Raw genomic sequence first — 23,770 nt, 5'->3', positions numbered from 1 at the left:
TCAAGCATACGAATTTTAATAGCAAAACAGTCAAATTTATTGAACACTCTACACATTTTTTCCAAATCCAAATTATCCATTATAGAGATATAAATAAAAAATTAATTATGTGAGACTAATATATCAGAATTTATTGAAATTGAAAAATATCGCGATAAATTCAATTCTTCTAATAATGAAAATCCGTATTATTCGAATATAATCTCCATTTGAAGTTAAATAGTCGCAAGAATAATTTAGATATTAAATAATATGACTATCTTGCACAATCTGAATTAATATTTTATTAGAAACTCATGTTTAAAATTGTCATATGTTAGAAGACACTATTATGTTGATATTAAAAGTTTTTTAATGTAAAAATGATATCGAAGATTCAGTAAATATTTTACTAACAAGTTGTTCATCATGATAGATAAGATGACTATCGTAGATAAGAAAGACGCGACTTCGTCTTCTTCCATCGAAGTTACTCTTTAACAGTGGAAAAATCGACAGGTGTTTCTACGATCTTGTTTATGTTCCACGGTTTCTCTTTTATTCCCGCTCCCCTCTCTTTCCATACCTACCTCTTGCATTCGCGAAGCTATTCGACACACTCTTATCGCATGAAGCCGGTCGTGAAACTAGCGAGAAAAATGGTTTCGCGATTTTCCTCGCTCTTCGAACTTCGTCGCGACGAAGATTTTTCTTCTCTAACTGTTTTTGCGAACTGTTTTTCCTTTCAGCGCGTTGCTACTCTCCGTTTTTCCCATGTCCCCGAAGCTTTCCTACGACATTTCGTTTCGCGGCGCAATCGTATTCCGCAGAAAAATGTAATAAATGGCTTCTATTCGTTAACTGTCATAAAGCAGGTAAGACGAAAACTTTTTACATGTCAATAAAAATGTGGCTAAAAAAGAAATATAAATCTTTCTCTCCCTTTCATAGAACCTCCAACGACAACAGGAGAATTAAACTGATGCAAATTCAATAATATTTGTCCGTATCTGCGCAACGTTTATGCAAATATTATTTTTGCATTATGATCGAGAGAATTACTATGCGATGTTAACATACATGCAAATATCTGATTAATTTATGTTTAATATGCTTCATTTCAATGCGCTGATATTCGTTTATACCGTATGTACCATACGTACAACGAAAATAACAGATATGCAAACAGCTCTTAAGTATTCATAATCCACTTCGACACGAAATTATTCAATGCACTTATATATACTAAGAGACCCATCTATCTTGCCATTCAATTCAATTTGAGCAACTAATTAATTCAGTATACAATACTGCATATGGCTAGTACGCCTCTATTTTACGAACTATTGTTCTTATAAATCGAACAATCGTAAAGGATATAGATGTAAAAAGATAATATGTACTTTTATTATTATAATATTCACCCATAAATAAATGAATTACTCTCATTTCCCACTTGTTCAAAACTAAGACTACTTATTGAGAACTAAGTTTAATATTATTCGAGAGAAATTAAAGTTTTTTATAATAATTATCGTCTATTATTATAATACACAAGTAATCATATCCCATTTCTAAAACCTGTTAAATTTATTGAATTAAATTTAAAGAGTTACTTAAAAAATTAAAATTTTACATTAATAAAATTATAATTTAAAATTTTGTATAACTTGTAGATGTACGTTAAAATATATTTTAACTTTAAAATATTTTAGTTTATCATATTAAAATAGAAATAATAAATCATTGTTAAAAATTATTTATTATTTCGAGAAATAATATTGATAAATAAATTTTTTCAAATTATTGTACAATAAAAATCTTGAAATAACCAACCAACAATTTAATAGAATTTGTAAAGAAGATTACGCACAGCCAAGAATAGTACATCGTAAGTTATGTCTAACGCAACTTCTGCTTAGATACGTAAATGTCTGAATAGACGTAGAACACTTTCAAAAAAAATCCTCAAGTTGAAACACGTGAATGGCAAATACGAGGCCGCGGTTATATTTATAAATTTGTTCTGAACTGAAAGAACCTGATAGAATGCAGTTTGATAGTATTATTTTAAAAGCGAGGAAAAGAGAGATTAAAAAGAATATTATTTTCAATAGGTTGCGAAAGATATATCTTTATTATACGAAAGATCAAAACTTATTAGAAACTTATTGGATTTTTATTAATATCTTTCTTATGCATGATAAAATACCTATTTAAATACGTAGACTTCACATTAACAGGAAATTAATGTTATCATTTGATTTTTTGCCTTTTCATAAAGGAATATTTTTATAATGATTTTATATTAATTAATGTAACTTGGACACAAGTATTTTTGGCCACGACAAGTCACGATCACTGTTGGATTAAGTTTACAAAAAATCGCTATCGAGATGTGAAAGTTCGATTCAGTAAGAAATGACTCACCGTGTCGAGATTGAATAGGCTAGAGACCTTCTTCAGAAAGCCGTCCTGCGACTTCTTCTTCCTTCTAGTAGTCATCCTACTGTTGTGTTATTGCAGATCCACAGAGAGCGTTGTTCTATTAATCCAATTAATCCTGCCGCTCAGATCGCACCGAGGCACATCATATTTTTTTTATTCTTCTCACAAAACGCACGAGACTACACAACACACAAGATAGGTGGACGATCAACGTTATGAATAATGCTTATGTTTTCGCGGATATGCGGAGGACACGCGGAATTTATATGTTATTTCTTGTAATTTATACGGTTGCGCATAAATTTCGGTTCAATTGTATCGAGAAAAAACTTTCTTCTTATTGATTCACTGGAGTTGCATTCATCGAACCATTATATTAAACATGGTACATGAAATTCCTCATTTTCAATGTTAATTAACTAATTATAAATTCCCTCTTGATATTTTTAATACTAAATTTCTTTTAATAATTATAAAATTTATATATATGTAAATTATAAAAAAATCTATCATTTTTATTTTGTGAAATTTTATCCGTATATTATGTTATTTAAAATGTTTCTGCGTTTAATTAACTTTCACCGAAATATATATTATTACATACTATTATTATATTTTATTAGTGCAAATATCTAAATACGCACGTATTTGGCTTAATATTAAAGAGGATATTAATACTAAATTAGGCTTTCTAAAATTCGAGGACCCTTCCCAAACAACGGTGTCGAAACGGCATGCGCGTGACGAAACGGTACACGTGATACTATCTACTCGTATTTCAGATCCAGAGACCCGCCAAATGTCGTTCCACCAGGTGAGTGTTAGTCTACGTTATATCATAGGGCAGAGAAAAAGAAGGAATAGGAAGGCGGAGGATTCATGTCACCGACTTACATTCGCATCTCTAATTACCTTCAAGTGGCAGGTGTACAAGGCAAGGTATTGAATTTTGGCAATTATAATGTGAAAAAATGGGTCACATCTGCCCAAACTTGTATTTTTATTCGATCGCGTACTCTTTCCGACAAATTCTCATGTGCCTTCAGCCGCACCGACTATTGTATCTTACGTTTCAACGTTGTTGAAAATCAATTACTCACATTGTATCGCGTTATTCGGCAATATCGCATGCAATAAACGAGAATTAATTCGATTATGTAAATAGATTCTGCGAAGGGTATAATTTATATGGCATATTTATTTCATATGGCATATTTAATGCTCTCGAAGCTCTCTCTTTCTGTCTCTCTTTCTCTCTCGATAACCGAAAAAATACGCCCTACACCTGCGCGTAATGTATCGTACGAGCTCTGCGAGGTGACCTAATTGATAAATCTCAGGGACACATCGCTCCGCTTCGGAGAATTAACCTGAATAGCACACGTGAAATTATTTTACTACGTTCTACGCTTAACTAGTGATTTGTCGGCTGCTCGATTATCGCGTGTCACGGCGCGATATTGCGTCACGTGATTAAAATGAAACGCAGATGTGTTTCTCTTATATTCATCAAACGTAAAATACACTCCAATCCACTGAAATCTAAATTCTTACGATGAAAAACAAGATTAATAAATGATTTTAATTAATTCTAGAATTTCAATTTTAACCCCCGTATTATATATCTATTAGAAATCAGCACAACAGCGACGATTTCTATATACGTTTCTCCTTGATTTTATAATTACTGCAATTTAAATGCAGATGAAATGCAGTCGCGAAGCTCGCGCGTGAGAAAAGTCTTGCAACGGAAACTGGAGGTGACTGATTTTTGCAGAGCATACGAATAAAGATTAATATGAATGACGTCTCGTTAAAAAAAAATATTCTCCAATTTGATCGGCAACACTTAAAGTAATTGATCAATTAAATAAATCGCAAATAGTCATCGATGCGTTTTTCAATAGGATAAAAAACCGACTTTAAATAATAATTAAACAACAATGATAAAAAAAACTATTAACTAAATAATGACTCAACTTAGAATCTATTTTAAAAAAAGTGGTATTAAACTAATTCTTTGTCCATGCAAAATTTCAAATAACCTTGATTAAAAATATCATAAGAAACAAATGTATTATAAATGTACAAGAGACAACATCGGTTAAAATAATTTAATATAATAGAACAGAAAAACTTATGACACATCGAGTTTCAAAGCCACGTATCCTATTGCCAACGAAAATGCTCGATCAATCGAGAAATTATTAGATCTCGCCATCTCGAATGACCTCGTATTATGCAACGTGTATTGTCACGCTCAGGATATTCTCGTCTCTCTCGAGGAAACGATAACACGCCGTGTGCCCTTAGAAAAATCAATGCTACTACTATGTACCTTAACTATGACGGCTATTTTAGATCATTAGCGATAAATTTCCTCTTCGCAAAAAATAAAAACAATAAACCGCATCAACAGGAAAATGTTATTAATAATCGGCAAGATCCGTCATTATCATACTTGATTGTTTTTATTTTTATATTCTTCTAATCCTTAACACAAAATAACGCGATACTTCCTATCCGTGATTATATTAATCGTCAAATTGTAGACACAAATTAAGAATCGACCTTCTTCATAGAACGTTTTCCTAACGGTTTCGAGACATCGCGTATGTACGCTAGAGTATCCGCGTCCTCGTGCGCGCGCTGGATATCGTAAACAGGTTGTCTATCCGTCTCGCTCCGATGCATGAGACGCGTATTTCCGTCGAGGCAACGAGTAGCGGCCACCCCGCGTAGGAAAACCCCACGATGTAACGTGGCGGCTTCCATTTCCACGTGGACGTCCCACGCGAACGCGACGCGTTTCCCACGACACGCACCGAAGAGAAGAGAAGCGTTCTCCATAGGACGGAGAACGCATGCACACGCACGTATTCGACATAAAATGTCGTTTTTACGGGGATTTTAAGTTAATTTTATAAATGAACACAAAATATATACGCAATCGCAATAATTTTCATGTTTCGTGAGATAAAAAAATTATTTTTATATTTTTGTTGAAATTTTCACATAATTTAGTCCTGATAATATTTATCATTTTTACTTTTAATAGATACACTGTTTCATATTTTATTTCTTATACACTTCTGTGGCAAATTTATAAAATTAAAAAATGTTGAGTGATTTTTATTAGACAAAAATTAATAACGAAAACCAGTTTGAAAATTATAACATTTAAATTACATGAAAACGTTTAAATTGAAAATTATAATATTTATATTTAAAATTGGTAAATGTTGTAATTTTCAAACTGGTTTTATATTTAAAATTTATATTTAAATTTATATAAAACATTTACATTTAAAATTTATCAATTTTAAAAAAATATATAAAAATAATTCTAAATATAAGAATATGTAAAAATAAGATCCTTGGAAAAAAAGGAAAAATGCAATATACGGGAATAATTTGTTGAATTATGTCATTAATAACAGAACGTGGGAATAGTAAATTTTGCAGTAAAGAAATTGACAACCAAAAATAAAACGATAAAAAAAGATTCTTGCTCTAACAAAGATGAAACTTCAGCATTTCTTTTTATTTCCTTATGAAAAGTGTAATATCTCTCTTAAAATAGAAAGCGTTACCTTGTATGGATAGAACACTTTACGAGGGAAAAAATTTTATTTGCAACGCCTTTTTTTAAATATATTATACAGAGAGAACACAAAATTATGTAAAATTCGCCGACTTAAACACATTAAGAGTCGGTAAACGACAATTACGAACGTATATTTATCAACGTATAATTTTATGCATCCACGTAATCTATGCAAGAATTATTTTTACATATACAAGAAAGATTTCCACGCACTAGTTTATTATATCAACCGGCAGTAAAGGAAATTGTAATAAGTACATTGGAAAACGAGATTAAATCAACTTTTAACGAGGATTTATCAGTCGAAGATTATTATTTTTCACAAGGAATATTTTTTTTAGAATGTCAAAATATTTGATGTGAAAATATGCATCAATATACCTCAAAAAGAGAAAGAATAATTTTCCGCGTGTCTTCCGTAAAACCTACCGAAATCGACAAAGCCGACAAATTCCAAGGCCCGCGTTCTACCTGAGTTTTCTTTCTCTTAGAAGGCCACGATGTCAAACGCGACGGGCGACGGAGGCGGTGCCGACGTCACGACGGCATCGAAGATCACCGAGCGTCGAGCCGTTCCTGCTGCACATGCGAGCCTCGCATTCCACGACGGCGAGCACACACGAGCACTGATAGTACACACGTACGACACATACGACGCACGCGGGCGCACACAGGTGCGCGCGTACATACACTCAACACGCGCACGAACGAAGTCGCGCGCGCGCGCGCGCACCGAAAACAGGTTGCACACTTAATCCCGGCGTGTTTTATTCTCACGGCGCGACGTGACGCGACGCGACGCTCGAATGAAGGAGTATCTCGAATTCGCGCGCGATGCTGCGGCTCTCGGACAGATTCTCGTTCACCTTCGTCTCTCGCTTCCTCTACCTCTCACCTTGATCCTCGCACGGTCGCATTCCAAATCACCAGTGCTCCAAAAGGCGTGAGCCGAGAGAGATCGGCCGCCGCGCACTGCGCCCGAAAGATCACCGCCGGTCGGTAGAGGTTAGGACGCTCCTGTCGCCTCTCTCCGCGTCTCTCTCTCTCTCTCTCTCTCTCTTTCTCTCCGCTTCCTTCTTTCAGTCTCGGCACCTACGATGTCGGTGGAATTACGGCGGCGGATACAAGCGGATTCGCGTAATCGCCAAAGACGCGCACAAGCGATCCTCGCGTCGACGCTCGACGATAATCAATGACGCGAAGGCGACGCGAGTCTGACACGTCGCGATCTTCGCTGAGGAGAAGCGTTGCAGCGGAGCCCTCGTTCGTCGGCCGCGTACTCGAGTTGGCCGCTCACGATAGACGACGGCGGGGCCTCTTCGCTGTTGACGTCATCGGCCGACCGAACACCGGCGTGAAGCTCGCGTTGCACGCACGAGAGTGACCCGAGCGTCGACGGAGCCGCACGAACCTTCACGGAAACTGCGGTTCCGACGCAGGATCGTTGCCGCCAGCATCGGTACCCCACGTGAAACAGTCTCGCGTGTTTGAATCTTTATTAGAGGATCGCGTGTGATTTCGAGAGATAAAGGAACGTGATATGTATATTCGAGAATAATATAAAAGTTGCTTATATTTTCGCGGCTTTTTATATTTAAATCCACACAAAAAATCTCTTAGGAAATAGAAAAAAAATTGAGAAAAACCTCCAGAGAAAAGAATAAGTATTAAAGAATGAATATATTATACCAAAAGTTATTTTGCGATAGTTATTTATATTTGTGTCTACGATTTTATCTGTAGATCTGTTCAAGAGTGATCTGTCAAACGAGGCTATTGAACGAGACAAATGTGGGCGGAATACATGCGATGGATGAGTCAGAGCACTTATAAAGATTCTCACTTTTTTCTTAATACATGCACGTATCTTTTTAGTTAACGCTTTCTCTTAATCTATCCCCCCTCATCTCTTTATTTTTATTATTCGTTAATAATTTTTTAACGCTCACATTTATCTAAATAATGATTAATTTAATTTCCTGTCCTGTACTTTCCTCATCATAGTCTTTTCCGGTTTTAGAGCAGCAGAAGTTGAAATTTTTTCAACAAACTTTTCTGAAAGGATCCACACCGGTACTATACGTCTAGCAGTCTCCAGCTGGCAAACTCGATCCGGCTCTATCGCGAAGAAGCCAAGCTTCTTTCTCCGAAGGGTGCGATCGCGTACACCTTCGTTCCTGGCGATTCTAGCTCGTCGTGTGTAGTACGCGAGCCCGCGAGAACGGGCAATCGAAAGAGTTATAAACCATGCTGAAAACGTAGACCGTGACTTCTCAGGTTCGCGCGAGGTCGATCGTGAGAGAGCGACCAACCGACAGGACGTTTCACGCTTTGGCTTCATCGGCCGCCTCTGGGAATCGCGACTTTTTGCACGTGGAATTCGAGGCGCGAATCCTCGCGATCGCCGCGCACGATGTCGAATTCCACTCTTGTCACTCGACCACAAAGCGCGTTCTTTCCTCTTTTCCCTTTGGCGCTCGTGAAAATTATGTATCACGTTGAATGGTTCACGGTCAGATAAAACCTTCGTCGGAAATTTTGATCTCGGATTAGAAATTCTCGTCTATCCTTGACGTTTGTTTTCCTCGTTGCCGTGAATATTTTATAGTACGAACGAATCAAAATTATACGCTGATCATGTGCAATGAAATGGAATTAAACGAATTGACACTCGTGATTGATTCCCTCAAGCTACGAAGTAAATGTACACGTAATCGCGATCCGCAATATATGATGAGATTTTTTCATCGCTTATCTTCCATGAGTCTCTACTCATGAGAAAAAAGTAATGAATATACCTCGTGACTCGAGTCGACAGCCGACTGTATCGTCAACAGCAGGAACCAGTTTTTTACCAGGGTCACAGGGCATTCAAATCCAACGAGTCCGCTAAAGTATACAGACGCCACATTTTTCGCGAGTAATGAGCGAAAAGTCTAAACGCAATAATAATCGAAGCATGATAAATCTCATTTGTTTTTTTAATAATTCGTTTATTTTTAAAATTGCACGAAGACACGTATTTTTTGATGATTTAATAATTAAAAGAATAAAAAATATAATTATAAATAGTTTGCAATTATTGAAGTATTATATATTAATATGTATACAATTAATATGAAGTTATACATTATTGCATATTATTTAAGTATGTACTTTTTACATTTTTATTCGGTGTGTCAATAATAATCGAATTGTATTTTTAACTTGAGCGAAATCTAGAGAAAGTCGATGTAACGGACGGTGCATCGCGAAAGAATTCTTAATAGGAACTCTTAATTCGAATTGCAATTTACATTCCGGTAGAATTCACCGTCGATCATCGAGAGAGCATCGATGAACCGGGACGAGTTGTCGCGCTCGTTTGAGTGGTCCTTTGACGATCGATCTTGACGAAAATTTCGTCAGTCACGGGAAATTCAACAACGAGAGCGGCTGACGTTATATGCGAATAACGTGAAATTGAGGACAGGCGCTGCGTTCTGTCCGGCCAATTAAAGTGAAAGGGTTGTGTCCGGTAACCTTTGACCGAATTTCGCATAACAGCCGCACGAAATTGCCTCGAAAATCTTTCGTAAGTTTCAGTTATCTCTCGATGTTTTAGTTATTGTTTTATCGACCGTAGAAAAAAGAAACACAGCGTCCTATATTAAAAATATTTGCCATAGCGATGTTAAAAATATATTTGAATAGCTTGAGGCAATAATAACGGACAGGAAAACAAAAAACGAAAAACGACGTGAGAATATCTGGTATTTATCTGCAATTTGATATTTTTAAAAATCTAAAATTTTTGATAAATATTTTATACCGAAAAAATATGTTTTTATTCAACTTTATAGAGATTTAACAATATATTCTACAAGATATTTGTACATTTATTGTTACATTGATAAATTCTATAATATTTCTCTTACATATTTCTTATCATAATAATTTTTGTTTACAAATCTATTATTTTATTCTTATCCAGTTGGAAATTTAAAAAAATCTTATCTCTCTTAGAATCTTAGAAATCCTAGAAATTTTTAATTTTTATCATCTACAATTCTTGCGTAAATAAAAAAATAACATTCATATCAAATAAAACTACAAGTGACACCTATAAGAAATTTACGATTCATACGTGTGCACTCAGTTGATAAAATAGCGATGATCGATTCTCCTGGACGGCAAGAAAATATCGAAAAGCGAGTGGTGATACGCGGCGGAATTAATTCGAAAGCCACGAGTTAATCACGGAACGTGTATAATTTTACACGAATCGGCAAAGCGTGCGGTGTCGGTAAAATCACGACGTTTACTTTAACACGCGGCGACGCACGTGCATTATTCATGCACCGCGGGATTTAGCGATGCGCGAAATGCAACAATACCTTTGCCAACGCATTGCGCCGTCACGATTACGCGGTGATACTGATGATTAATTAATGTACCTTGCGTAATTAGAAGCAATTTAGATTAAAGCAATTGCGATCAGCAGGCGGCGAAGTATATTGATTTGCATCGTTAAAATACTGATGAAGTTCGCGCGCGAACGAGCGATTAGAGATTAAAAATATTAAAATTATCAGCACAAACTTGATATGTCATAACTCATGGTATTTAAAAAAATCAGAAAAAGAGAGCACGACACACGTTAAACTACAATTTTCAAAGGATGGTTACGTAAGGAAAGAAAAAGTGCATAACGGAAATAGAAATTATATAATTGATACATTTTATATACGTCTAATTAATATGTCAATCAATTAATATATTATATATATTTGTATATTTTTGGATAAATATAGAGATAGAGGAACAACATAATGTGTGTGCCAAAGCTACAAGATATATATCGCTTAGTTCTCCATTCATTTTCTGAGACAAAATTGTCATGGTTCTCCGAAGATATCACGCGATATAATTAGCGCGTATGTTGCGGACGGTGTCCTGTTTTCTTTTGCTTTTTGTAGAGATTCATGTACTCCGCCTGGTCTCGATGGTCCCGGCACGATTCCTCTCGGTCCTGATAATAAGAGAGAAAAAAAAGAAAACCAGAAGAAGAAACTTAGGCTGCTAACGATCCTATCCGAAAAATGAAGTAGAGCAGAGACAAGGCGAGAGAGAAATACGAAAGAAAAATAAGAAGGAAAAAATTACTGTCAAGCTGAAGCCCGGTTAACGAACGTATTGTGAAAATGTTATTAGCAATGCGAAAGAAGTAGTTTTCCCGATCGAAGCAAAGCAAAATGTCCCGATTGGAACTTACGTCAACAAAAGTCTCGCGTCGCGCAATCACCATCACGTAAATAGATAAATCCGAAATCCCATTTACAGTCGAGTCGTCGTCGTCTGCCGTGCAGCAAAATTCCCCGACAATAAGCTTCGAAGTTTGCCAGTGGCATTTAGAGCGCGATAGTGTGATTCGAGAAAAGCGAGAGAAAAAGCTTCGAAGGAGGGTTTGACTCGCGGGAAAACAAAGAGGACTCGGAAGAAGGGACGGTCCCTTTGAGAGACCTTCCACAAAGCGGAGAGTTGTGTAGGGTTAAAAGGAGGGAGAGTAAGCGAGAATCGGGAGACGAGATGAAGTCGATGCACGACAACAAAGGACGTGCGCTTTGTACTTCCGGAAAAGAGAATAGAATTTCTCGCGGAGAGAGCATTGGATGACGCGGTGGATGACGCGTATTGTGGATATCCGAAACAAGAAGACGGCCGGAGAATACTCTCTCCCTCTTCTCAGAAGGGTTCCAAGAGGCCATTGAAAAACAACACGGTTCGCCAGAGTGCAAGGGTTTACCTATAGCAAGAACTCATCGAGCGAGATTCAATTTTACGTATCGCGCCCAAAGCAAAATGATATCTACATTCACGGCACTAAATTTCGAAATAGATAAAATTTTCATTCAACGAGACTGTATATCCATTATATTTTTTTTCATATTATATGAATTAATAATTTTTATGATTATATATTGCAATTACATTGAAAATTATAATATAATTTTTATACATATTAGTTTATATATTATTATATATATATTTTTATATACTAGTTTATATATATTAATTTAAAAAAAATCACTATAAGAAATTAAAACCTCACTATTATGATATTATAAATATATTTATACATATATTGTTTTTTAAAGCTAAAATTAGTTTGAAATCTGCCTACATATAATTATTTCTAAATTCATTAATGTATTAATCGTTCATATTGAAACGTCAGAAATTTTGTAACGATCTCTCGACGAATTCGGCGTGCGACAATCGCGATAGCATCCTGAATATCTTCGTCGCCGGAACACTGGCGGCATAAGACACAACAGATGCACTAAAATAGATCCGATTAAACGCCACACTAAATCACATTCAATGTCGCGCCATTGTTAAATGTCTCGCCTGCCCTCAGATTTCTCTCCAATGGCATTTCGCAGACTATATTGTATTATCAGAGGGATGCTTCGTAGTCTTCCAGCAATGCGCCCGACATGCCTTGGTCGTCCATTTATAATAGCATGTTTTCCGTGGTGAAAAATGCCGAGCAATAACCGTAAATTGCTCATATTTATAATATAAATCGCGATGGGAGAATTGGATAAAAATTATTTTCCAATTTTTCTGGGGCTCATTAGAAAGAAATTAAACAGAAATATATTTTACAAATTATCAAATAGCCTGCATTACAATAGAATGCAGTATTTATAATTCTTTCCTTCACATGTTCCAATAATATATTATAATTCTTGCTCTCGCATGTTCCAACTTGACGGCTAAAAATATATTTTTGATTTTAAATTATCAAATAACCTGTATATAATAAAGATATTACGATAGAATGCGTATTAAATCTCCCTCGCATATTCCAACTCGACGAACTATCGCGTTTAATCAAGCGATCGAGCATCAGATACGGCACTTCTATGTAATAAGGAATTAATTAATCCGCATCCATCTACGAGAGTATTGTACAGAGAAACTCAACGGGCGAGCGGAGGAGCATCAGCAGCAGCTGGGTTGTCGGCAAGCAGTTGTGATCGAAAATCGATCATCGGTATCGATGGACGTCTATCTTCTCTCTCTCCCTCTCTTTGTCTGTCTCCCGACAAATATTTTCGCAAGTCGCGCAACGTCATTAAACAGCTGTGCCCTTAATAACGGCACTCGATATAGCGCACATTATGTAACCGTGTAACCAGAAGACGATATAAGAGCTCTACAGATCGCATGCATCACTGTCATGCAAATCGCTCTTCTCCTCTCCTCCTCGCTTCTCCCTTCCTTCATATGTCTAGCTATTCGCGTTTATAACTATTCACGCGTTTTATGTTCAGATTTATTTAGATTAGTACGTAAATGATCATATTAATTATTTGTAATGTTGTTTGTCGGTTGATAAATTCGATTTCGTCTATTTGATTTCGTCGATTTGACAGCTAAATACAGATAAATGAAATATCGCGAGGAATTATGCGCGACAGATGTAAATTTAAAATAAACCTTACATTACTTACTTTTTAAGATTCATATTAAAGTTGATAAAATCTTTTACGCGCATGTGTAAATTTAGAAAATTTAAATTTAAATAACCTGAATTTTATCTCGAGATTAAATTAAATATACGTTAATTTTGACGCATCTTTATCTGTATATAATGCATAAAAATGCATAGTAAAATATACATTGCTAATTCAATATTAAAACAGATCAAAGAATGCGAGTTTGCGCTTCAATATTAAAGACACTTTGATAATAACGAACACATTTATTACAAACGTGTCGCATAAAGGCATATAGGAAAATCAGAACGGAAAGAGATTGGGATACATATATTACAAAAGTGTGCATTTGCATTCTACTGGTTCTACCACAAAGCCCAGAAAAATTTGTGCAAGACACGGAGCTCGGTGAATGAACAAACGTGACATTTCTGCGCAAGACTAGCACATCAACATGCAAATTGCGAAAGAATCTCATAGAGTCAGGGTGCCTTTCCGAAAGAAGCAAGTCAAACGTGGTCGATAGGGAATACAGTATGTGTAAAAAGAAGTAACGCAGAGATGATTTTCGAGAGAGAAAAACCGATAAATACAATAAGACAAATTATACTTTAGCAAGCCATTTTTTTTCAAACTTTGAACGCTTACCTGGTCACTATCGTGTCCCTGCCAGCTGTCGTGACTCTGTAACAAAAGAAAATCCGATTAAAAATATTATTATAAAAAACGAGAAAAAGAAAGAGAGAGGGAGAGAGAGATATATATATATATGGAGATTCACAAAATAATGTTCATTATTATCATAATTACGTTACTATATTATTATTATTTTAATTAGTATAGTATTATTATTATAATATGTAATATGTGTAATATTAATACGCACTATTATTTCATTTGACAAACAAAATATAATAATACAAAATGCATTCATAATACATAATAATATAATTAGACTAAATCTTACAATTAAATTAAATATCTCACATACGCATCAAATTTAATTTGATATACAAAATATAGAATATTCAGCATGAATTTATGTTATGAAATATTAAATATATATTTCAACATGTGTCATTAAACGAATATGTCAACAATAACACTATATGTCGTCAAGGCTAAATACAAGTTTTTATTGTCATAAGTACGTTGTCGAAGGTATTTAGCCTTGACGGCGTATATGTTATTGTTGACATACTCGTTTAACTTATTCCTTCGTCAGTCATATGGCGACATTCGAATAGAAAGGTTGCTCCATATCGACGGATTATTTGAGAAACGTGTGATTATTTGCTATATTTATTATAATTAGACAGCAAAATGTAAGCGTATCGAAACCATCGTAATGTCGCGAGTGATGAGAGTCAAGATATTATCTTCCTCAAAATTGTTGTTGATATCCTGATTCGTAATTGACTCGAAGTACAACCCTTACGCGAAACAAGATATTAATTCGCGAAATCGCATAATTCGGGAGTGCCGCGAATGATTCGTTATATCTTAATTACTTTGATAGTGCCACGCAGAGTATTGCGTCTTAATTTGAGCCTTGTACAAAAAATCATGATATTCCAAATTCGGGAGTGCCGTACAAAGTGTCGCGCGTCTGTTCTTATCATATTACATAATGGACAATGATGAACTGTAATGAACGGTAATATATTCGCGAGTGACTGTAATGAATCCTGATAGCCTAAGAGGAGGAAACACAGAAAACATCGAGCACCAGGAGCAACTTTGAGATCAACGTGTGTGTGTTGCATCAATATCATCAATTACGCTGTTGCGGTGAGTGACAAAATTTTATTTTATTTTGAGATAATATGGATTTATAAAGATTATAGATTGTTATCTGATGTCTTAAGATAAATGAACTAAAATAAATTAGATCAAATAAACTTTCATAGATTTAATGATTAATTGGAATAACTTTTAATATCTTCTTTCAATATACATGCTCATTTTGCGAGAATAAATTAAAATATAAATTCTAAAGAAGGGTAGAAAACATTTTTTCAAATTGATCAATATTCTATATTAATAATTTCTAATTTCCTAATTTATGTCATAAAAAATGTACTAGTGATTTTATTAATTATGCATAATGGTAATAATTTATTTTTATAACGCTTTAATTCCATCCTAATTTTTTATAGTTCATTTGTCTATATTTTGAAATTTATTTAGAGAAATTGTTGTCTTAAATTTTACTTTAATTGATGCAAAGCCAAGTTATTAATCAATTAAATTATATATAGTATTAAATTATATATGATAATAAATACTGTAATATTGAATTAATGAATTTATTTAATTTTATGTTATTATAAATCTTATATATGTGTATATGTATACATATAATACATGTATACACATACATTTTATTTTAAATTATATTATATTACTATAAAAATTTTAATCAATTAATTTTTGCTGATAACTGGAGTACTATATCAATTAAAGTAAAATTATATCAAAATGAATGTCCCAAGAATAATCGTAAGAAACGTAAAATGTTTATATTTATGCATCTAGTTAATAATATTTCGCTAGTGACAAGAATTTCTCTCCTTTCTCAATCTTTAATCATGAGATCAAAGTGTGTGTGTATGTGTGTGATTAGAAATAACATAAATACAACCAAAATTAGCAAAAGATAGATCCAATATTGGCTCGAACAAATCGATAAACTGTGCAATGGGTGATATTGGTAGAAATGATATCTAAAGCATAATATTTTGCGTCTCCTATTTTATCAACGCGTAATGGTACTTAATCGGGAATGTGTTAGCGGTGCATTCAATTAGGGTAGGAATTAATATGTAATTGTAGTGTACTTTATTGCATAAAACAATTTTAATATATTAAAACAAAATAATAAAAGAATTAAATTCTATGTACACATATAAATATTCTCAATTACAATTTTCTAATATATTGTTTTTGCATAAGAAAAGCAATAAAGATTTAATGAATAAAGATTTAACCAATCATGGCAGGTAATTGATGCAATGCTATTATACGTGACTATTGTCCTCGGAATGAATAAATAGATCGACACAACTGTAGGTATTGTATCTCACATAATATTCAATGAGAAAACAAAAATTTAAGCATACAAATATTATTTATTCGTGTAAAATGTTTTTCTTGCTTGTTTATTAGTCTTTTTAAAAAAGAACCTTTTATTTTTTTAATAAATAGAATAATTAATAATAAGTATAATTTTTTTTCTTGTCGTTATGATTATTTTATGATATAATACGACGAGATATATTAACGTAATTCAAAATATTAGAAATTTGCGTTAAAAATTTACGTTTTACGATGTTGTGAAATTCACCGACCGCAAAACGAGCGACCGAAATTGCGCGAAAATATCTCGTGACAGAGTACAAATTCCTTGTTTATTGAATATTAAAAGCAAGAAATGTTGTCGTGAACCAAACACGGTGACGAAGTCCAATTTTCCACTCTACTGATCCACGACGAATCTCGGCAACATCCAGATTTATTTCTCAAAACTCGATAGTTCACTCGCTTGCGCGATCGCGCCAACGAAGAATCGTGAAAACGACAGATTGGCAAACGTCTTCACCAGTGAAATACACGTTATTTTCCCGTCAAATATACGATATGATGCTAATGAATCTCATGACAGGCATGCGATGATATTTCGCTGATTAAAGAAAAAATTTAGTTTTGTAAACGGAAAAAGATTGATCGCAGCTGTTTTGCATTGTAAGTTTCGGTCATGGGAGACTATTGGAAGAAAGAAAATTTCATCTGGAATATTTTCCCTTCTCATTGTTTACGCAACGTTGCCATTTCCACTGTTGCGATGAGAATGGCGTGCTTTATTAAATCAATATGAACAATATTTCTGACGTTTGCAGCGCGTGAGAGCTTGTACGTTGTTTTTATTGCAGCGAACACATTCGATCGATTGTCGTAAAAATCTCCATTACTGATGCACTGTATTCGCATAACTGTTGAATAAGGCGAACATGTTTATCAAGAATAGTCGAAAAATGCACCTGTTTTTCAATTTGAACGATAATAGTCTTAATATCTGGCTCGCAAAGAGATATTGACTTTTCGATTTACGAAATTAACGTAACAGTACTGTAATAACTGCAAATGCAAATAGCTAATGATTATTTTATAGAATATAATGTGCGACATAAAAAAATACAGCAACGAGTACCTGTATAATTTTCCTTCTTTTGCAATTATACATATAATTAAATAAATAGAACACATAATATATAATATCTCTCCTGTGCAGTAGAAAGAAATATTTTTCACCTTATTTCTATTATAAGGATATAATATGAAAGACGGATAAACTGGTACTTGCACTGCGACAAAATAGAAAAAGATTTATGAATTGACTTTACAAAATCGCTGCGATTTTGAACGAATGGGGGGCTCGCGAATGGAACGTTTCGCGCCGGTGCTTCGACGCGGTTCATTAAATCGGCGTAAATAATACGAGGGAGTGTATAGACAGCTATTTTATCGGACATGAAGGTCGGATCGGTGTCGCGGTCGGAAGTATAGGCGGCGGTCGGTGGTTAATGTCGGGCCGCCTTGTTAGATTTATGACAGCAATATAGGAGGCAACGTTGAAACGTGCTCTGTGTACTCCGAGTTAACGTTTGTTACGATGCATATTCGATATACACGCCCCGGGAATTTATGGAAATCGGGCCAGTCGCACACATTCCTGTAAGCATATTCGCTTTTTTAATATCGAATTTCTTCGTAACGAAAATACACCAGCCGAGGCTCGTTGTTGGCGAGATTAATTGCATTACTTTGGAATTTTATCTTGGCGCGATAGGTAGGTACTCGCAACAATGAGGGATCGATAGATATGAAATATTGAGAAATAGGTGAGATTTTCACGGATAATTTTTCAACACCGTTCTCTCTCCTTCTCTTGCCATAAACTACGGTGTTTAAAAATATTATATAGCGTCTAGTTATATTTATAATGAAATATTGCAATATTTTATAAGTATAATATAATACCTTGTAAAGCTGGAAATGTTTTATCTTTGCCGCACTAAGTGAAGAAAGAAGTTTGAAGAGGCTGCGATCAGCCTCTTTAAGAACTCACGCTTTAACATTTATCTTCACGCATTATTTATCCGCGTACAAAGAGCGATTAAACTAATTCACGACGCTTTAAAGCAGTATCGTTCTTTTCGCACTGCGACGAGAAGATAGCATATCGCGAGGATACTGACAGTTCCCCTTTAAGCACACTTTATTATCGGTCAGTCATCTTGAGTCGTTTTCGGCAAAGAATTAAAAAATACTTAACTCGCGTTTGTGTAATTATATACGGAGAAAAAAAAAATATATATATATATATATATTTTACAATATAAATTATATAAAAAATACACTCCTTTTCATAACATTTATTGTAAAGCTGAAATATAACAACATTAGAATATTTTTATTATTATAAAAATTCCCCAAATTATACATTTGTTTTATTATTTCCTCTTCATTTATTTTGGTTAATATTTTATTATTATTTATTAACAATTGTTTAAATAACTACAATATTTTTGTAAAATAGAATGTATATGCATAAATAAAAACCTCGTGATATCTTTCATGTGTCAGTATGTTTTACGATTACATAAATTATATTGTAATTTTTACTATATTTTTTCTCCGTGTATAAAAAAAATGCAAAATATTCCATAAAATATCTCAGATTGTCTCTTATTTACGTCGGAAATCAAAGCACTCTTTTATTCGAGATAAATTGCATACCGAACCAAAATGCACACTCCAATAACACGGACAGTCCTTTTTAATGTTGTCGCGTTGCATAAAATTGCTTTTCCAATTAATATCGAAGCTCGGGCGAGCCTGAGCATGCAAATGAAACGAAGCCGATTTGCCGGTTGCGCTTCGTAATGATTCTTTGCGGCGGACAGATCGGCGGATCAGATGCTCTCGCGGCGAATCGAACTTAATCGCGAGCCTCGGGCAAATCCGTGCATTCGTAACTTTCGACCGAGACGTGGAATACGTAGATCAACAATGGCGAAAAAGTTTTCTCGTTTCCAATCGACTTTCAGCTCCCGAGGCTCTGCCCGTTTTACTTAAACGCGCGGCCCTGATTTGCATTACGTTTTATCTTTATTTAAAGTTCTATTATCGCGACCGACGATTTCCCATGGTATTGGATGCGTAGTTTTTTTACATGAAAATTAAACAAAATTAAAGGTAAAATAAAAAAAATTGTTCGATCAAGTTATAATTTATAAGAGTGTACGATTGATGTTTTTAAGTTCCGATTCATTAAATATGTGCTCCGAGATTGAAAAAACGCGAGACTTAATTGAAATAAATTTGAACGAATGATCAAAGAAATATCTGCATTTCGGTTCGATCGTAAAAACAGCAATATGAAAAAAGGCGAGACTTAATTGAAATAAATTTGAACGAATGATCAAAGAAATATCTGCATTTTGGTTCAATTGCAAAAACAGCAATAAACTAGTTAAGCAGAATTATGTGCGCGTAATGTACTTAACGCGCACCTGAGTTGCACGATGAAAATTCAACGGTTAAGGGAAACTAATGCCACAGAAAATTAACATTTCGTTGGTACATTAGGTGGTTAATTAAAACTAAGCGGGAAAATGTAAGGTACGCAAAGGACAATGGAAACGGATGCCAGCAATATAATTAGAGGCTGGAAAATATCATGGGGTATTAAAATACCCAGCTTTTTATCTGGTCATGTGCGCATATGCCGCCTTTCGGTGATCCTTCTGCGGCTTTCTATCTCTCTCGCATTTTAGATTAATCATAAAATTCACGTTGATTCTCGGCCTCGGTTTTAGGAAACATTTCAAGTTTTAGGACATTAATTAGACAAACTTTGTAATGTGCATTGAAGGGACGGTTAATGAAGCCATAAAATTTAATCGTGCCAACATAAGCGCGAAATTATTCATATTCTCGTAACGATTAATTACAGCTCGCTTAACTTACGTACGTAATAATTATCCGATCGTTATGACATTTATTTACGCTAAATAAATTGACGTGAACGACGCAAAATTATGATGGATAAACGAGCGACGTATATTAGGAAGCGTTTTTTCGCTTATCTTACGTGCAACGATAATCCACGGAAATAGAAGAAGCTTTCGCTGGAAAGATGATTTGTTGAGCACTGGATTGGGAAAACGTCCCGCGAGCAGATAGCGTCGCGCGACGAGACGGGGGTGTTCGTCTCTCGTGAGACACGCGGCGAGCTCGTAAATCCGGCTTACGACTCGGATGGAATATGGCGAGAGGGGAGGCAAAGAGACGCCGCGGATAAAAGGCAGCTGTATTGCTGCGAGGAAAAAGAGGAGCTACGCGAACATTGGGAGCGAGGGACCCTTTGGGCATTTAAGGGGATGATCTTAAGTGGAATACTATTCTTCTCTCGTGAAATAAATTACGCGCCTAAGAGAGGTATGACCTTTAAAGTATGCCTTCGTCCGTTTGAGAAGAATTCGTAAAATATGTCTCTGTCCCTTGTTTCATCGCGGGATTTTTTCTTTTTTTCACGGGACGCGACAATCTGGATAAAATTGCGAATGTTAACCTGAAGAGAAATGTAAATTTGACATTAATCACAAATTATAACTGGTATATCTGTAATATATACATGAAAAATTCAGATTTATATTTCTTTCGGCAGTTTGATGAAAATTTTGTGGACAAATATTTCATCTTGTAAAGAGAGAAAAAGAAGAATTCCTCATTTCATATTTTCTAATTAGCAGAATATCTGTTCATAACTTTCATTATTTATCTTACTTATCTTTTTGCTAGCAAAACTGATGTCTGTGATAATAAGTTATAATAAATAAAATTGGTTTATTGAAAACTTCTTGTTACTTTCCAAATGACAATATTTTTAAATTTATTCCATTATTTTATTCATTTAATTCGTTCGAATCTGCTTTTATTCAATGTACAATATATAATTAATATAATTATAATAAATAATGCATCAGAGAATAATTTTATAATGGCGCATAAAAACAAGAAATATATTAACAAATATTTATATTAGATGAACAATTTGAAGATGGCATTGATGTAAAAAAAATCGAGAGAAGGTAAATAGTGCAAAGGCAGAGTATGAATAGCACAATACATTTTATTGCAAGCGCACAATATACTTTTCATCCTTGAAAAATCGCTATGATTTATTGTTAATAAAAGGAGAGCAACACTTATTGCGGTGCCCGGGGTTTAAATTGCTTGAGATACGAGAATACGCATTTTCTAAGAAAGTCCGAGTTACGAGCACGAGATTTAAGTTCTAAGTCAACGATTTAATGGTTAAGGAGATTAGATCAACGACATATGAGCTCGAAAAAACCAGATTAAACTTTTACCTCTTGTGTTTTTAGTATCGCTTATCGCTCAATGTCACAATTTTATCGGTGTGACGAAAATTTAGGCCAATATACTTCGAGGCATAAAAATTTTCAAGAAATTTTTCGATTTTGATGTATTTATGTATCTTTAATCAGGAATACGCAATAAAAAATTTATTATGTGTCATTTACATTAGATATTATATTTTAATTATTCTTTATTCGTTCTTTAATTAAATTTATTAATCTGTTTCCGTCTTGATTTTATTGCGTACTCCGTTCTAATTTTTCGATAATTTCTCCTGACATATTTTACACGGCGCAGAGTTGATTATATCAAGTATTTTGAACCATCAAAATCTTTTGTAAGCACGAAATAGCTCTGTACGTTGATTAAATTTCATAGATGTCTCGCAGTAAATAAAATTACGTCATGGAGGCACGCTGGAATTGTGAGGACGGCTCGTAAATTCTACGTCGCGAAGACTCCCGAGCACACCTTGACTTCCTCGACGGTTCAGGAATTTGCACGCGATAATATTTTGTCAAAATTACCTAATTGCGCGAAATTATTTCATGGTATCGTGCGCAACAACTCTGTGTCAACTTTGTTCTCGCGCGCAAACGTAATTAAATTAAAGACAGAGCGCGGCTTATATTAAATTACTGCTATAAGGGATTCTTCTTGCGGATGTCTTGCGACAACAGTTCGATCGAAAGGATGACGACACGGATGGACGCAAAACATCCAGGTGAAAAACTGGCGCGTCGGCGCCAAACTTTCTTACGAAAAACCATTTAGGCGAGCCCCGAGGCTGCCGGGCAATACTACCTCTTAATTATGAACACGCGTAGCTGGCAATAATTAATAGACGTGGCCCGGGCCACGCCTTCGCGACGTTACGTAGACGAGCAAATACCGAATTGTTCTTCGAGATCGAGAAGCGGGGGCTCGTTCGAGTCACGACTCACTAGCTTAAATTATTAACGACTTCGTCCGCCTAACGTCCTACCAATCTCCTTGTCGTTTCTTAATTATCAAACTTGGCCGGGACACGAATGCCGGAGAGAGAAACCGCAGACGATTTAATAATCACCTCGAGTAATAATCGATGTGCCGAGAGATATCGAAGATTGCGCAATAAAATACGAATAATTCTTAATAATTCCTCTTTCTCTTCGATAAATTTAACTCTTACTCGTTATGTATAATATAACTACAAATCTTTCTATAAAAAGAGGAATTCATGAAACTTAATATCCGAATAATTAATTTTTGCAATTTCATGTCTTATTTAATTGTTAAGATAAGCGATAAAAATATAGCATTTTACATGGGCATCGTTCGTTTGCACTTTAAAAGGCACATAATAAAAAGAAGGCATATAATAAAGACGTATAATAATAAACAATTATTGAGATTTCTGAATACACGATTTTTCATCGTAAATATTCTATCGAAAAATATTTCAATAAATTTTAACAGGCAGCTATATACATGATATTGCAATTCGAGACCTGTTTGTAACGTACTTTCGAGTATTCCCGTTGTAAATAAAATTTTAAAACAGTACGGTATCTCTCAATTCTATGATTTATCACATAGTCATGGCATGTGTTCAGCGAAATGATATCTAATTTAATGTAACTATTTATTGAAAAATATAAAATTTTAAATGCCCTCACGCGATTGCACAGATGATTTCATACTTGAAATTAGTATATATTTAGCGAGTTTAAATTTCAGTACTGAAAAAAACGAAAATATAATTTTTGTACTTCTGTTCATAATAGAAACATGACATAAATTTTTAGGAGTAGTAAGATAG

At 34.6% G+C, this 23,770-nt stretch overlaps 1 protein-coding gene and 1 long non-coding RNA gene across 15 annotated transcripts in view; one reads left to right on the top strand and one right to left on the bottom strand.

The window, feature by feature from the left end:
• Dlg1 (MAGUK family member discs large 1) overlaps positions 1 to 23,770 on the bottom strand; it is a 276,280-nt gene that overhangs the window by 108,894 nt on the left and 143,616 nt on the right. For all 12 annotated transcript variants that reach the window (XM_083099768.1, XM_083099758.1, XM_083099759.1 and 9 more), the window contains one exon: positions 14,170 to 14,205. In XM_083099768.1, the coding sequence (XP_082955894.1) occupies positions 14,170 to 14,205 (36 nt within the window). The remainder of the gene's footprint in view (positions 1 to 14,169; positions 14,206 to 23,770) is intronic.
• The window catches only part of LOC145971760 (uncharacterized), a 152,343-nt gene continuing 143,331 nt past the window's right edge, over positions 14,759 to 23,770 (top strand). For all 3 annotated transcript variants that reach the window (XR_014438970.1, XR_014438969.1, XR_014438968.1), the window contains exon 1: positions 14,759 to 15,312. This is a non-coding gene — a long non-coding RNA (uncharacterized LOC145971760). The remainder of the gene's footprint in view (positions 15,313 to 23,770) is intronic.

Source organism: Camponotus vicinus, unplaced genomic scaffold (assembly GCF_025532165.1).
Source record: "Camponotus vicinus isolate PSW18456_S1 unplaced genomic scaffold, iyCamVici1.0 SCAF_5, whole genome shotgun sequence".
Classification (NCBI taxonomy): Eukaryota; Metazoa; Arthropoda; class Insecta; order Hymenoptera; family Formicidae; genus Camponotus; species Camponotus vicinus.
The sequence above is the reverse complement of the archived record's forward strand: the minus strand, read 5'-3'. Positions and strand labels throughout refer to the sequence as shown.